Below are 13,888 nucleotides of genomic sequence, written 5' to 3' on the forward strand. Positions count from 1 at the left end.
CCAAGTGCTAACGATTATAAAAAGCAGGGCAATTTTATTGTGTTGGTTTGTTTGACTGAATGTTTGTTGCAAATGTCTTTAGTATTTGGGAATAAATGAGACAATGCAGAGATGCATTTTCTCTAAAAGATGGAACCAAAAAGCAGAGGGAATCTGGCGTGAAAGACTGTAGTCATTCCCTTGGCTGGAAGTGCATGTAATTTTCCTGATTAGTAGCCTAATGTGCCTACGGATAATTGTATAACAATTAACCTTTCCTACATGCCACTCATTTTTCCATGTAATTTTGTTTTTTTCTGCAAATATATGGAGATTTTATATTGGGAGCAGCTGGAGAATTTTTTTAACCCAAAATTCTATTCTAGCTGAAGTGTTTGCAATTGTACGTTGTATGCCTGTTTTGATTATTATTTTTGAGTACTTTTACCTTGGTCATGAGCTTTTCTTATTTTCTGACTTTTCCTATTGGGTACAAGAAGTTCTTGTAGATACTGAAACCTGAAATATGTAATCTGTCGGGGGAAAGAAATATTTATATGTTTTTAAAGTTTTTGGAAATCATCAATGCTGTATTTTTTTTTTGATGGTTTTCTGCTTCTTTCTGTTTAACCTAGGTGCTACAGTGAAGCTGACGGCAATTTATTTTCTGGGCCTATTTATTCCTCATTTATTGACCATGTATCTGTTTTGGGGTGCATTTGAAATGTTCACCCCCATCCTAGGCCGTAGTGGCACTGAAATACCTCCTGACGTTGCACTGGCTTCCATTATTGCAGCATGCACTATTATTCTAACTACCTATTTTGTAAGTGGTCATGTTTCATTACATTCAAGAGTGTGTTGAGATTTAAAGGGATTAAAGGAAAAGTCTTTTGTGTTTTGATAAACTGAAACGAAAGATATAAGCAACACTTTTTAAAAAAAAAAAAATTACCTGTTGAAGATTTGAATTCATCTCGCCTTTCCAGGATATCTTTCACTTTTGTCCCTTGTGTATTCATCTCGCTTCCTTTTAAAAGCAGCTGTGATGCATTAGGATGGTTGTTTGTGATACCCTCTGAATAAACTTGTTTGCTACTCTGTTGGAGCATTGGTGGAGTTAGACCATAAGATATAGGGGCAGAAGTAGGTCATTCAGCCCATCGAGTCTGCTCCACCATTCAATGAGATCACAGCTGATCTGAAAATCCTCAGCTCCACTTTGCTACCTTGCCCCCATAACCCTTGATTCCCTTACTGATTGAAAATCGGTTTATCACAGCCTTGAATATACTTAACAACCCAGCCTTTACAGCCCTCTGTGGTAAAGAATTCCACAGCTTGACTGCTCCCTGAGAGAAGAAATTCCTCCACATCTCTTTTAAATGGGCACCCCCTTACTCAGATAATGCCCTCTGGTCCTAGACTCTCCCACAATGAGAAACAACCTCTCAGCATCTATCCTGTCGAGCCCAATAAGTTTCAATAAGTCCACCTCTCATTCTTCTAAACTCCAATGACTACAGGCCCAACCTACTCAGCCTCTCCTCATAAAAAAATCCTTCCATACCGGGGATCAACCTAGTGAACCTTCTCTAGACTGCCTCCAGTGCCAGTATATCTTCCCTTGGATAAGGGGACCAAAATTGTTCACAGTATTCCAGGCATGGTCTAATTCGTGCCTTGTATAGTTTTAGCAAGACATCCCTATTTTTATAAAAGCAAAATACTGCAGATGCTGGAAATCAAACAAAAACAAAAATTGCTGGAAAAACTCAGCAGGTCTGACAGAGTTAACATTTCGAGTCTGTATGACTCTTCTTCAGAACTAAAGAGGAGTAAAAATGTGGTGAAGTATATACTGTTTAAGGGGGGTGGGACAGGTGAAGCTGGATAGAAGGCCACCGATAGGTGGAGGCAAAGGAGAGATTGCGAAAAATGTCAAACAAAAGGTCGAAGGGATGTTGCTGGTGGTGATAATGGCTAAAGGAGGTGCTGATGGTGACATTAAGAGTAGAAAGCAGGATGAGCAAGTAACAGAAGGCTTTAGTGGAGGGTGGGGGACGGTGTGGGCGAAATGATTGAAATAGGCTAAAAGGTGGGGATATAACAATGAATGGAAATACATTCTAAAAATAATAATAGAAATGGGTGAGAAAAAAATATATAAAAATTTCAAAATAAATATTGGAAAAAGGAAACCAAAAAGGGGTGAGGATGGAGGGGAGAGTTCATGATCGGAAGTTGTTGAACTCAATGTTAAGTACGGAAGGCTGTAAAGTGCCTAATCGGAAGATGAGGTACTGTTCCTCCAGCTTGCATTGAGCTTCACTGGAACATTGCAGCAGGCCAAGGAAGGACATATGGGCATGAGAACAGGGTGGTGTGTTGAAATGGCAAGTGACAGGAAGGCCTGGGTCATGCTTGTGGACAGACCAAAGGTGTTCCACAAAGCGGTCACCCAGTCTGCGTTTGGTCTTTCCAATGTAGAGGAGACCGCATTGGGGGCAGCGAATGCAGTAGACCAAATTGAGGGAAGTGCAAATGAAGTATTTTTATACTTCATTCCCTTTGAAATAAGGCCAAATTAGGGTTCAGCCCTGCATCCCCTCCATTCTCCACCCCCCCTCTAGTTTTCTATCTGCCCCTCACTTTAGTCACTAAAACCAAAGAGATTCTTATAAATTATGAAGACATCCAGTTTATGTTTTGTGAAGGCATTAAACAGGTAAAATTATAATACTGCTGTTTGGGTGCAGTACAGTAGGGCACTGGGAACAGATTACTCTCCATGTTATAGCATCACCATCCAATCCAATCTAATTCTGGCGTTCCTTGCCCAATGTCCCTGTACACTGGCAAGTTATCAGGAGTGGCAGGCAGATTATTACTCCCGCACCCCTTCCTCTACCCGGAACTGCTTTAATTTTCAATTGGAATTTTACATCTTTAGCCAAGTTAGTGTGCTGTAAGTTTTTGTCTGTTTAGTCACTAAATAGTTTCTGTTTATGTAGGTGAGTCTGATTTATCTGTGCAGAAGTACAAAATGGACTCTGTTGGGTTTAGTGATTGTGTTTTTGGTCTCGGCAACTCTAGTGTGTAGTGGAGCATTTTTTCCATATACATCTGACCCTGCTGGACCACACCCTAAGAGAATCTTTCTTCAGGTAAGAGATGCTCTAAGATTATAAAAGTACAGTTTCTGGGTCTAGAAAAGAAAAAAAACCTTGTATTTATATGGTGTCTTTTATGACTTCAGGATGTTCCAAAGTAGACGTATTTTTAAAGCGTAGACACAATTGTTCGGTAGGGAATGCGGTAGGTAATTTACATGGAGCAAGGTTCCACAAACAGTAATGTGATAATGACCAGGTAATCTGTTTTTAGTGAAGGGATAATACTAGCCAAGACACTAGAGAGAACCCCTGCACCCCCTCAACTTGATCTTTTACATCCACCTGAGAGGGCAGATGGGTCTCAATGTAATCTGAAACACAGCACCTCTGACATTGTAGCACACCCTTGTTGTCGCATTGGATTGTCAGCCTAGATTACGTGCTGGAAAGGGACTTGATGCCACACCTTCTGATCTGGAGGTGAGAATACTATCACTAAGGTTAAAAAACAAACAAAAAATGCAGCTTTTGTAGAGAGAGAAACAGAGTTAAAGTTTCAAATTAATGACTTTTGTCAGGCCTGGAAAAAGCTAGAGATGTGAGAGGTTTTAAAGTACAGAGGCAGAGAAAGATGCAGGGTGTGGAGGGAGAACAAAATTGAAAGTCTGTGATGTGGAAGGCAGGAGAGATTGAATGTCAAAAGAGATGATGGCGTAAGGCAAAAGGAGATGGTAACGGGGGAAGTAAAGAAACAAAAGATGGAGTGAGGTGTAACTGGAAATAACAAAATCATGGGATCATCAGGCAAAGCAGACTTGGTAAGTTGGCTGTTGAGGAGAGAGAAGGGGAAACGGGTAGCAAATAAACATTTATCATTTGTTTTCTAGCTTATCCCCTTGATATGCCCACAAGGTTGTTTTTAATACTTTTGTGGAATGTGGGTGTCGCTGGCCAGGCCAGCAATTGTTTTGCCCATCCCCAATTGCCCTTGAAGGTGGTGATGAGTTGCTTTCTTGAACCGCTGCAGTCCCTGTGGAGTAGGTATACCTACAGTGCTGTTTGGGAGGGAGTTCCAGGATTTTAAACCAGTGACAGTGAAGAAACAACAATATGGTTCCAAGTCAGGTTTTGAATGAACTAAGTGCACTTTAAAACCTTTTGGGATGGAAAAGTAGGCGGACTTTAAACTTTGCTGGACCGAAACAATTTAAAATGGCAGCATTGGGGTAGAGAAAACTGAAAATGGGTAGAAACATCAGAGGAGTCTTCTCCCTATGTTGTGGATGTCCCCACAGTTTAATGAGAAATCTGCCTTGAACTGTCTGCGGTTAATTTGTATAGCAGTTGGCTTTTATCAAGTAAATTTTCGTCTTCACCCACCTGGCTGGCAATTTGAAGGAGCAGATTTCCTGCCTATCCACAATCAAATGTAAATCTATCATGGAGGGATGATTCACTCCGCTCCACCAGATTTTTGCCAGGCAATAAGACAAAAAATATATGTTTTTGGAGAGTGTGAGAAGATACCAGTTGCTGAGTATTGTTTCTTGGGATGATGCAGTCTTTTGGATGATCAGAAGATCTAGTCCATCTGTGTGATAAATATAGAGAGTCATTTGGTGTTTGTGTCCAAGATGATAGGATACAACTTTGTAAGCTTTAAAGCTGGGGTCTGTGTAATTAATTTTTACAAGAACACCTACTTCAATTAGCAAATTTATTGCTACCATACATGTTGTACATCCACTGCATTGGGCTGAAATTTGCTAAGAGACATCTCATGGCATGCCTGGTTACTAGACTTTTTCTTGCACCCTCCAGCTGAAATTTTTTTTTTTTTTTTTTGCCCTATAAATTGTTGGAACTGCGAGCTGATAACAGCACCGAGGGCAGCCAGGCATCCTGATGTACAACAGGACCAGCAGGGTTTCACCTTTAAACCATGAGGTTTAAGGATTGAGAAACAAACGGAAGAAGGACTGAGAAGGAGGGTGAATTAGAGTCAAAGCAGGTGCAGAAAAGGAAATAGAGGGAAAGATAACTTTGAATAAGAGGAAAAAGGAAAAGAAAAGTAATATTTAAAAATTTTTCACAATCTGACAAATTTAATATGCACAGGAATGAGATTGAACAACTCTTTTGGGCTAGAGAGGTTGGCTGGTATTGCAATAACAAGAATAACATTGTTTGCACTCTTGGTCAAAAATCTTAACTTTCTGTGGTGAGTTTAATGGGTTCTTTAAGGGCTGTTTGATTGGCACTGCTCCAGTTTGCTTTGAACAAACAGCAATTTCTGGAGATTCACAACTCTGCCATATCTCTTAGTCCCATAAACTTGCTGTCTGGCATGCCCTCATTTTAAAAACCAGGTTCAGCTTTTTTATATTTCGACAATGGGAAAGTATGCCTTTACCTGAGTTAATACTTGTAATACGGTATTGCATATTAAGCTAGATTTTGACACATCTACTGTTTTATTTCACTTGGGCAATGTGTTCACTTCTTTTCCTCTTCCCCACTTTAGCATACAACAAGGACATTCCATGATCTTAACGGAGAAATAACCAAGAGAGATGCTGGAATATGGATTAATGGATTTGATTACACTCTTATGTCTCATGTTACTCCACATGTACCTGAAATAAACCACACAATAAGAAGTTCCTGTGAGAATGATGCACCTTTTTGTGGATTTCCTTGGTTTTTACCTGTGCACAGTCTTATCAGGTGAGGATCTCTCTCTCTCTCTCTCTCTCTCTCTCTCGGAGGTTTTGGCTCTCACTAGGAATGGCTGCTATGCGTTGTCCACTCTTTGTGAAATTATACATTAAATGTCAACAGTTTGTTTGACCATGGGGGACATCACAGCCAAGTCTTGATTGGCTGATATTTACCTTGGGTTATGGCACAGGCCAAATGTATACAACCCGTCTCAGAGATTTGCATGGAACAGGCAAAAGTGCTGTTGTAAATGAATTACCACTGATGAACAACAACAGTTATTTCAGGTAAACCCACCTGACAATGCTGATATCTTTCAGCTTAGGACAAATTTGAGAGAAAATTTCTTCACTGGCTTTTTACTGTTTTCTAGGAAAAACTGGTATCTGCCTGCAGCAGAATTTTCACTCAAGACACCTGTTGCTTTCAAACTGCTTTCCAAGTTTAAGATGCTTTCACAGTCTATGAAATTGACCTTCGAGGTGACAGGTATGAGAATTACTGAATTTTGTTTCTGCGTCAAGTACAATCTAATTGTCGCCTACGGCAGATCCTAGTGTTCATAGAAGTTCTGCATTTAATAAAAACACCAACAATAGAAAGGAATAAAAATTTAAAATCCAAGAATTATACAAGGTTATTACCCTGAAACATTTAACTCTTGAGTTTTTCACTCCAAAAATGCTCCTGCAGAATTGTTTGAAATTTCAGATTTCCCGCATCTGGGTTTTTTTTTTGCTTTTGATTTTAAAATCCAGGCCTGATCGCCCAATCTATTTTTAGTTTTAGTTTTGCCCTGCACTATGATCCCTGGGTCTTGAGGGATGTACTTCTGGGTGTACTTTGTTACCGTACTAATTTTGTGTGTATGTGTTACTGTGAACCAGTTATTGTATGTGCAGTGGAAAAGTAGTTCCATCTTTAGTGTTTTGCTAAAGCAAACAGAGCAAGTAATAGCAACTCAACTAGCAAACTTAATGTGACGTATGTAAGGTCCATTTCTCTGCCCCTTCCATGAATTTTAGCCTGCTGTATAGGACCACCTCATGGCTCGCCTGTGTACTGCAATTTTGCATACTCTCTCAAGATCATGATTAGCAAAATAACTCAAAAGAAAATTGTAAAGCTTCACCTGGTGTCAGCTTTTGTTAATTCGGTTGCATTGCTTGTGTGAGAGAGAGACCTGAGTCACACATGGTTTTGGTTATCCTCATCTTTTGACGTGCACACACATGATATAAAGTTGTATCCCAGATATATTTGTCTTAATACCCTGAGGTTACTTAAGTCTTAGTTACTGGTGGAGATGAACATGTTAAACCTGTGCTACAGGTAGTGTCTCAAATCCAGCTATCTGAAAACCAGACTTTTACTTTAAGCTGCTATGCATGATTTTTAAAAATTATTAGATGAGTAAAGTAAGTTACCGGCTAATTGGTCTAGGTGCTGCATTGGTGCAGTGGCATGCCAATTAGCACCTGTCTTTTCCCGTGCTCAGAGTGGTCCGATTGACCCTGGACCTGATCCAACCTGGCCCCAAAACCGGCAAGATCCAAAATCCAGCACGGACTTGGTCTGGACATCACTGGTTTTGAGATACTGTATCTCTACCCGTCTTGTATAAATAGAAAAGAAAAGGGCAATGGTTGGTGCGGGTTGCGGAGAGGAAGAATATTTGAAGAGAGCATCAAGGGTTCAATAATTTTATTTAGAAATATTGTGCATTATAGTTGAGAATTAACCAATTACTGGTGTTTTTTATAGTTCATACTTCTGATAGTACTTTCTTTTCCCTTTGTGTAGGTCCCAGTCACATGACACTGTACATTCGGTCACTTGAAGGAACTCGCATAATTGGATCATCTTTTGGGGATGGGTCGACTTTGTACAATAACTATGGAGATTATTTTGTTTTCTATTCCCACGGACTACAGGCTCCAGCTTGGCAATTTTGGCTGGAGATCCAGGTAAACTAATTGAGTATTGTGCAACTTGGAAGAGCAATGACGGTGTTCCCATACACCACCTGATGCCTTTGTGCTTTGTCCTTCAGTGGTTATGGTGTCTGTGGCCCTGCAGTACCTCTCCCATAAAGCTCTTTCAATTATGTAAACCTAGTCAGTGAGTGTTGACAAGACTATTTAACTGGAGGGCAACTGAAGAACCAAACACATGCCAATCACAAGATATCGGTGGAAGTTGTTGGTTGGTAAACCAGTTGAACTGCTCCCTGCACACTGGGCTAGGTATAATTACCTTTTTACAGTCTAGATTTGAAATAAATTTCCTTTTGTTGACTGTGAACTAAAAATGAAGTACGTCAAGGTATCTGGCATGTAACATCAACTCCTTTGTCACAGACTATTAGGCAGTAGGACACTATCAGGAAATATATTTATTGTAGTGGTAGATGGGCCTATTCCAGGTAATATGGTGTATAATTGAATTTAAAGAAATATATTGGTGGATCGCAGATAATTGATTCGAAAAACACTAATAGGGTTTTAGCAGAACCAGAAAGGTGTTTAGTCTGATGTGGTTCAAAATGGAAGATATTGTATGCAGTATCAAACTTCTTGTCGAACTTCTCAACATGGTTAGTACAAAGCATTCTATTAATGAGTCTGGTACAATTTCTTAACGAACAAGTATTTTCCTTAATATTTTGCTTAATAGATACAATAATTCAGTAATTTCATAACCTCCAATATTCATCACAAAATTCATTTACCATGTTGTTTTTCAGACTCTTGACCTGATGCCTGATGGCATGGTTGTTATTGCTGTAGCTTCTCATCATTTTTTTGGAGAAGATCAAAGAACAGCAGAACTGATTGCCCTGGAAAGGAGATTTCCAGAATGGTGTGTTGTATCCAGCTGGTCCAGCTCTTACAACTTGTTTGTCTTCTAACACTCTGGATTAAAGAGCTAACACCAGGTGGATTCCATCGGAATTAAGTATGGCATGGTTGGGTGTAGTGAATGTATTCCTATGCTATACTCTTGGGTGGTGCACATCCACCTGTAAGAGCATTGATGTATCTTGCATGTGAATGAGGGACTGTAAAATGTCAGTAAATAATTTGATGAAATATTCCAAACATTAAGGCTGCTCGGTGTAATTGTCAGTGAAGTTAGGGTTTCACATGTGAAGAAAAGTTTGAGCAAGTGTGAAATACCGAGCTGCTACTAGAATCTCTTGGTCATCAGACCATTTGCTTATTGATTCACTTGATTTTTCTCTCTCTCTCTCATGCAAAGGATTCGGAATATAAGGGCCTATGAATCAAATAATGAACTGGAATATTTTCAGCTAATTGTTTTCAGGGAAATTCTGGGGAAACTCAAATAATTTAAAAACTGCCCTTTGTGATGTCTGTGGGCTAATTCCAAAGTTGATGTTCACAGGAATGAGTTACTGCTTGTGGCACTATGAAATGTATGACTTGTGAACTTACTAGCGCTAATCATTCATACTTTTTGTAATTAGAACTTTCTCATGTTTAATCTCAAAATGTTCCATACCTACACCTTGGATAATTGCTTTCTGTGCCAGCATGAGGTGTTACCTAAGTGTTACCTTGCAGCAAGACAAGCTCGCTCTCTCCCTTTTCTGAGCAGGGCAGAGTGAGTGAGCAGATTATAGAAATGGGCTTGAACTTATTCTCAGCCACTGACTGGTGCTGCAAATAATCAAATTCACTAGCTGCAATCAAGCAGGCCAGAAGGTAGACCATCTCAACACCAAGCAGCTGGACTGCTTGAAATTTTTGAATAGAATTTAGCATGGCACAGCAGAAGTATGTGTTAGGGTGTATATAATGCAAATTCCATATGAGCTTATCATAATTGGTTCCCTGAATGGTCCGGAACCATGTTTTGTTGAATATTGTGTAATAGGCATCATAGTAAAACCAAAATGTACAGATGTACAGTAGCACTGGTTTGTTCCGATGTTTCACTTATTTGGATGTTGCTAGGGGTTCCTTGGCATAATATTGCGCATTCTACACTGAGCATTAAGGTTTCTAGGTGGGGTCAGTGAAATTTATTTCCAATGTTATTTCAGTATGAAATTTCTTTTGCACTGATTTTTCTTTCAGGTTTGAATCAAGTGCTTCATAACTAATGGAAGCCTAAATGATGAAAATGGCACAAAAACAACTTGCATTAAATTGGTGTAAATGACTGGTTAATAACTTCCAATATTTAGGTGGTTTTGTTAAGATTATGTACATTCAGTGCAATTGTTAAACTTCATGATTTAAAAGTTGGTTGGTCTCTAGGTTTACATGATTTATTTCAGTAATCTTTTATGTATGGAAACAATGCAATGGATTTTTAAAAATATTGTATAGATGGGGAACTTGTTCAAGAACATATTAAGATATGTCATTGAATATGTTAGAAATAAAACAATTTTGTGAAAATATTTTTTGATAGCTCATACCATCAGTTTACCTCGATTATCCTCGGCATCGAGACATTATTTGACCAAGTGCAGCACAAAGCAGCCCCAGAAAAATTGAAGTCAAAAGGGAATTGAAGGGTAAATCCTCCACTGGCTGGACTTATAGTGAGCATAAAGAAAGATGGTTGTGGTTGTTGGAGGCCAATTATCTCAGCCCCAGGACATCACTGCAGAAGTGTTGTAGGGCAGTGTCCTAGACCCAACTATCTTAAGTTGCTTCAGCAATGACCTTCCCTCCATTGTAAGGATAGAGCTGGTGATGTTTGCAGATGGTGTGTTCAGGTACACTTGCAATTCCTTCAGGTAATGAAGCTGTCTGTGCCCACATGCAGCAAGACCTGGGCAATATTCAGGACTGGGCTGATAAGTGACAAGTAACATTACCTGGCACTTCGTCACATTCATGCCAAATATCTCCAACAAGAGTGTCTTCACTTGCCCTTGACATTTGCTAGCATTACTATTGAATTGTCCACCATCAACAGAGATTTAACTGAACCAGCCAAATAAATACTGTAGCTATAAGAGCAGGTCAGAGGCTGGGAATTCTGCAGAGAGTAACTCACCGAGTGAGGGTAGAAATTGCTGAGGCACTGAGGTTAGGAAACATACAGGAACCTGGGCTTTATAAATAATTGATCAGTTCTAAAGCATGAAAGTTATGAACCTGTGTAAACCCCTGGTTCAGCTTCAACTGCAGTGTTGTGTCTAGTTCTGGGTACCACATGTGTCAAGTACAGTTATATGATCCATTGCTGCTGGCTAGCTTACTGCAAAGTGGGAGCAGAGTGTGTAAGTTTCTTCTGCCAGTACAGTGTCTCTGGATCACCAACACCTCCTGTGTGCCTCCTTGTGGCAACACACAACTAGACACCCTATGCCCTAGGCTGAACTTCAAGAGATCGCCGAGGAACATTGGCTGCAGGAATGCAATATGCAGGCCCAGCGGCATGTGAACACATTCTCATGTCCATCAACCCAGTCCCATCCATGGGTCAAATAGTACCCACTGCCCTGCTTCTTGAAGAAGAGCTCAGCATATGCATTAGAAACTTTGACTAACTAAAACTGGTATGGAAAAGCAACAAACTGGCTCACAGAAGCAAGATGCTTACTGTTACACAGTAGATATTATTTGCTGAGCAAGCCAGATCCCAGAGGGAAATGTCTTACTAATCATAAACTTTTTTTTTGTATTTGGAAAACCAGGAGGAAAAACTACTGATCCCAAAAGCATAGAGCTCCAGTAACATCTTTAGGATTTTAAACAGTTTTTTTAAAATAAATCTTTTTAACTGTGTAACTTAAGCACATAAGATTAAAACAGTCTTACAGTACAACCCCCGCACCCCCCCCCCCCCCAAAAAAAAAACCCACTTGGCTAAAACACAAGTAAACTACCTTCTTGGCAACAACTCCCTTATAGGTCCTAACTATAAAAATCCAGTACTATTAACCAAGGCAAAAACTTATTGTCACTTTAATACAGGTATACCACACGACTGCTCAATCCAAAAGGTTCAGAAACAAACTGCTTTCTGAAAACAAAAGACTTTTCTGGCTTGAAACTGGATGGCTGCTTCAAATTCACAACTTTCTCCCCTTCCCAGCACATGGATCTGGTCTCCCCGATACAGCCACCATACTCAGTTAAACATCTGTAGTTAAATATCTTAAACATCTTTTTCCCCTTTCACCTCAAATTTAATTGTCCTCACACCTCTTTGGACTCAACTTCTCCAAATATGAAAACCTTTTTATGTTCTTCTATTGCCTCTACTTTTGGGACTATAAAATTAAATGTACCTTCCCCTGTTTACCTATGAAACCTTTTAAGTTGTAAAAGCTCCTTGTCACTTCTAAACTTTCCACTTATCTCAATGCAAAATTTAAATCCAACCTATTTACTTATAAATCCAACCTCACCAAAACCTCTCATTACAACTGCATGAACCTAACATCTTGACTCCTACATCTCTCAGTTCTCATAGACAAACTGTCTTTAATTAAACTGGGGGAGGTTCATAATCATGGACACACACAGCCTGCTTTACAAAATACCACCATATTCCCAAAAATATTTTAAAAAGTAACATTTGTCATCATATTACCTATGTGGCCTGTGTACTCAGCACATTGCTGTTTGGACATCATGTACCTACCTAGGTGAGTTGCTCTTCGAGAGCCGGCATGGACATAACCATTCTGATTATAACAATGCTGTGGATGTACCTTCATCACATGGTCTGTAACCTGTCCAGGAAGGCTGTTTAGAGTAGTGCTGGATTAAGACATGGAGCCATGAGCTAGGAGCAACAGTAAATAGCTGTTCAACAATTTTAGATCTTAACCTCTGCCTCTGTTTTGTTTCGTTTTGCTTGTTCCATTTTTGTCATGTTTCTTTTTTTATCCTTTCACTCTGCATCCCAATGGCTGCAATGCTGCTATTCACACTTCATCTGTACACACCTTTTGTTTCTCTAAGCATTACCACTCCCTTTGGCTTTTGTACCATAAAGCCTTCTGTCATTTAATTTCTACCGTCCTCCATTCTATTGCAATTTTGTTCTTCATCCCCCGTACCCTCCCCATCCATTTACTCAACATCTATTTCAGCAAGGTCCCACGTTTCATGACTTCTTTAATCATGCTTTCACTTAACTGCGCTTTGCAGTTTGTACATTACATTGTCCGTTGCGTGAACAATGTTTGCTTATTCATGTTATTTCTCCCTCTTTCCCTGGGGCTTTTGGCCAGTGCTGAGTGTTACTGTGTTGATCCAGAGAGGAAGAAGCTTCCCGACACAGAGGCGACAGCAGCTCAGCTTCTTGTCTGTGCTCTATATTTTTTAAAGGAAGTGACAATCAAGACATTTTGTTTGGTCAAATCTTCACTGATGCACTGTATTGCTCAAAGGCTCCCCTGCCTGTCATATACAGGTACTGCACCACAATTTGCTGGAACCTATCTAATTGAGTCCCATTGAAAACAATGTTCATTGTTTGCGATTTCACCATTTGCGAGGTCTCACAGGGATGTAACCCCCGTGAATGGCATAACTTTACTGTATATTATTATCTTTCCTCAATTCTGATGGAGGTCATGGATCTGAAACGTTAACATGGTTTATTTTCACAGAGGCTACCTGACCTAAGTAGTTCTAGCATTTTCTGTTTTAATCTTAGATTAATAAGAGCAATAGTATCTTGATGGAGGCGCTGTTTAGGGAATCACAAAATAAACAGTAAAGTCCCCTGGAGGTGTGTGTCAGAAATGTTTTTACACTGTCAGAGGTATACTGCTGAATAATGAATTGTGTGCATCTTTTTAACGACAATGGTGTATAAGTGAATAAGACCAAATGTGAAAATATAAAAGCGTTAAAGCTAAAATTAAAGGCACTTTATCTGAATACACAAAGCATTTTTGACAAGATAGACAAATTATTCCCACAAATAGCCATATGTGAATTTGATCGAATAGCAATCACAAAGACATGGTTGCATGGTGACCAGGGTGCTTTATGTTTTGAAAAGACAGAAACAAAAAGGCTGGGTGGGTAGCCCTGATAATAAAGAATAATATAAAAACAGCAGTGAGG

General features: G+C 39.5%; 1 protein-coding gene across 3 annotated transcripts in view; it reads left to right on the top strand.

The window, feature by feature from the left end:
* Positions 1-10,246, top strand: part of LOC121277477 (endoplasmic reticulum metallopeptidase 1) — a 39,022-nt gene extending 28,776 nt beyond the window's left edge. Inside the window, exons 10-15 of one of the 3 annotated variants that reach the window (XM_041187014.1) lie at positions 615-805; positions 2,994-3,146; positions 5,620-5,822; positions 6,190-6,305; positions 7,620-7,783; positions 8,563-10,246. In XM_041187014.1, coding sequence (XP_041042948.1) covers positions 615-805; positions 2,994-3,146; positions 5,620-5,822; positions 6,190-6,305; positions 7,620-7,783; positions 8,563-8,727 — 992 coding nt within the window. In that variant the 3' untranslated portion in view covers positions 8,728-10,246. Of the gene's footprint in view, positions 1-614; positions 806-2,993; positions 3,147-5,619; positions 5,823-6,189; positions 6,306-7,619; positions 7,784-7,869; positions 8,057-8,562 lie in introns of those variants that run through there. The other 2 variants (XM_041187015.1, XM_041187016.1) reach the window with 2 other exon arrangements.
* The last annotated feature ends 3,642 nt before the right edge of the window (positions 10,247-13,888 follow it).

The sequence above is a fragment of the Carcharodon carcharias genome, chromosome 4, assembly GCF_017639515.1.
Source record: "Carcharodon carcharias isolate sCarCar2 chromosome 4, sCarCar2.pri, whole genome shotgun sequence".
NCBI classification, from domain to species: Eukaryota; Metazoa; Chordata; class Chondrichthyes; order Lamniformes; family Lamnidae; genus Carcharodon; species Carcharodon carcharias.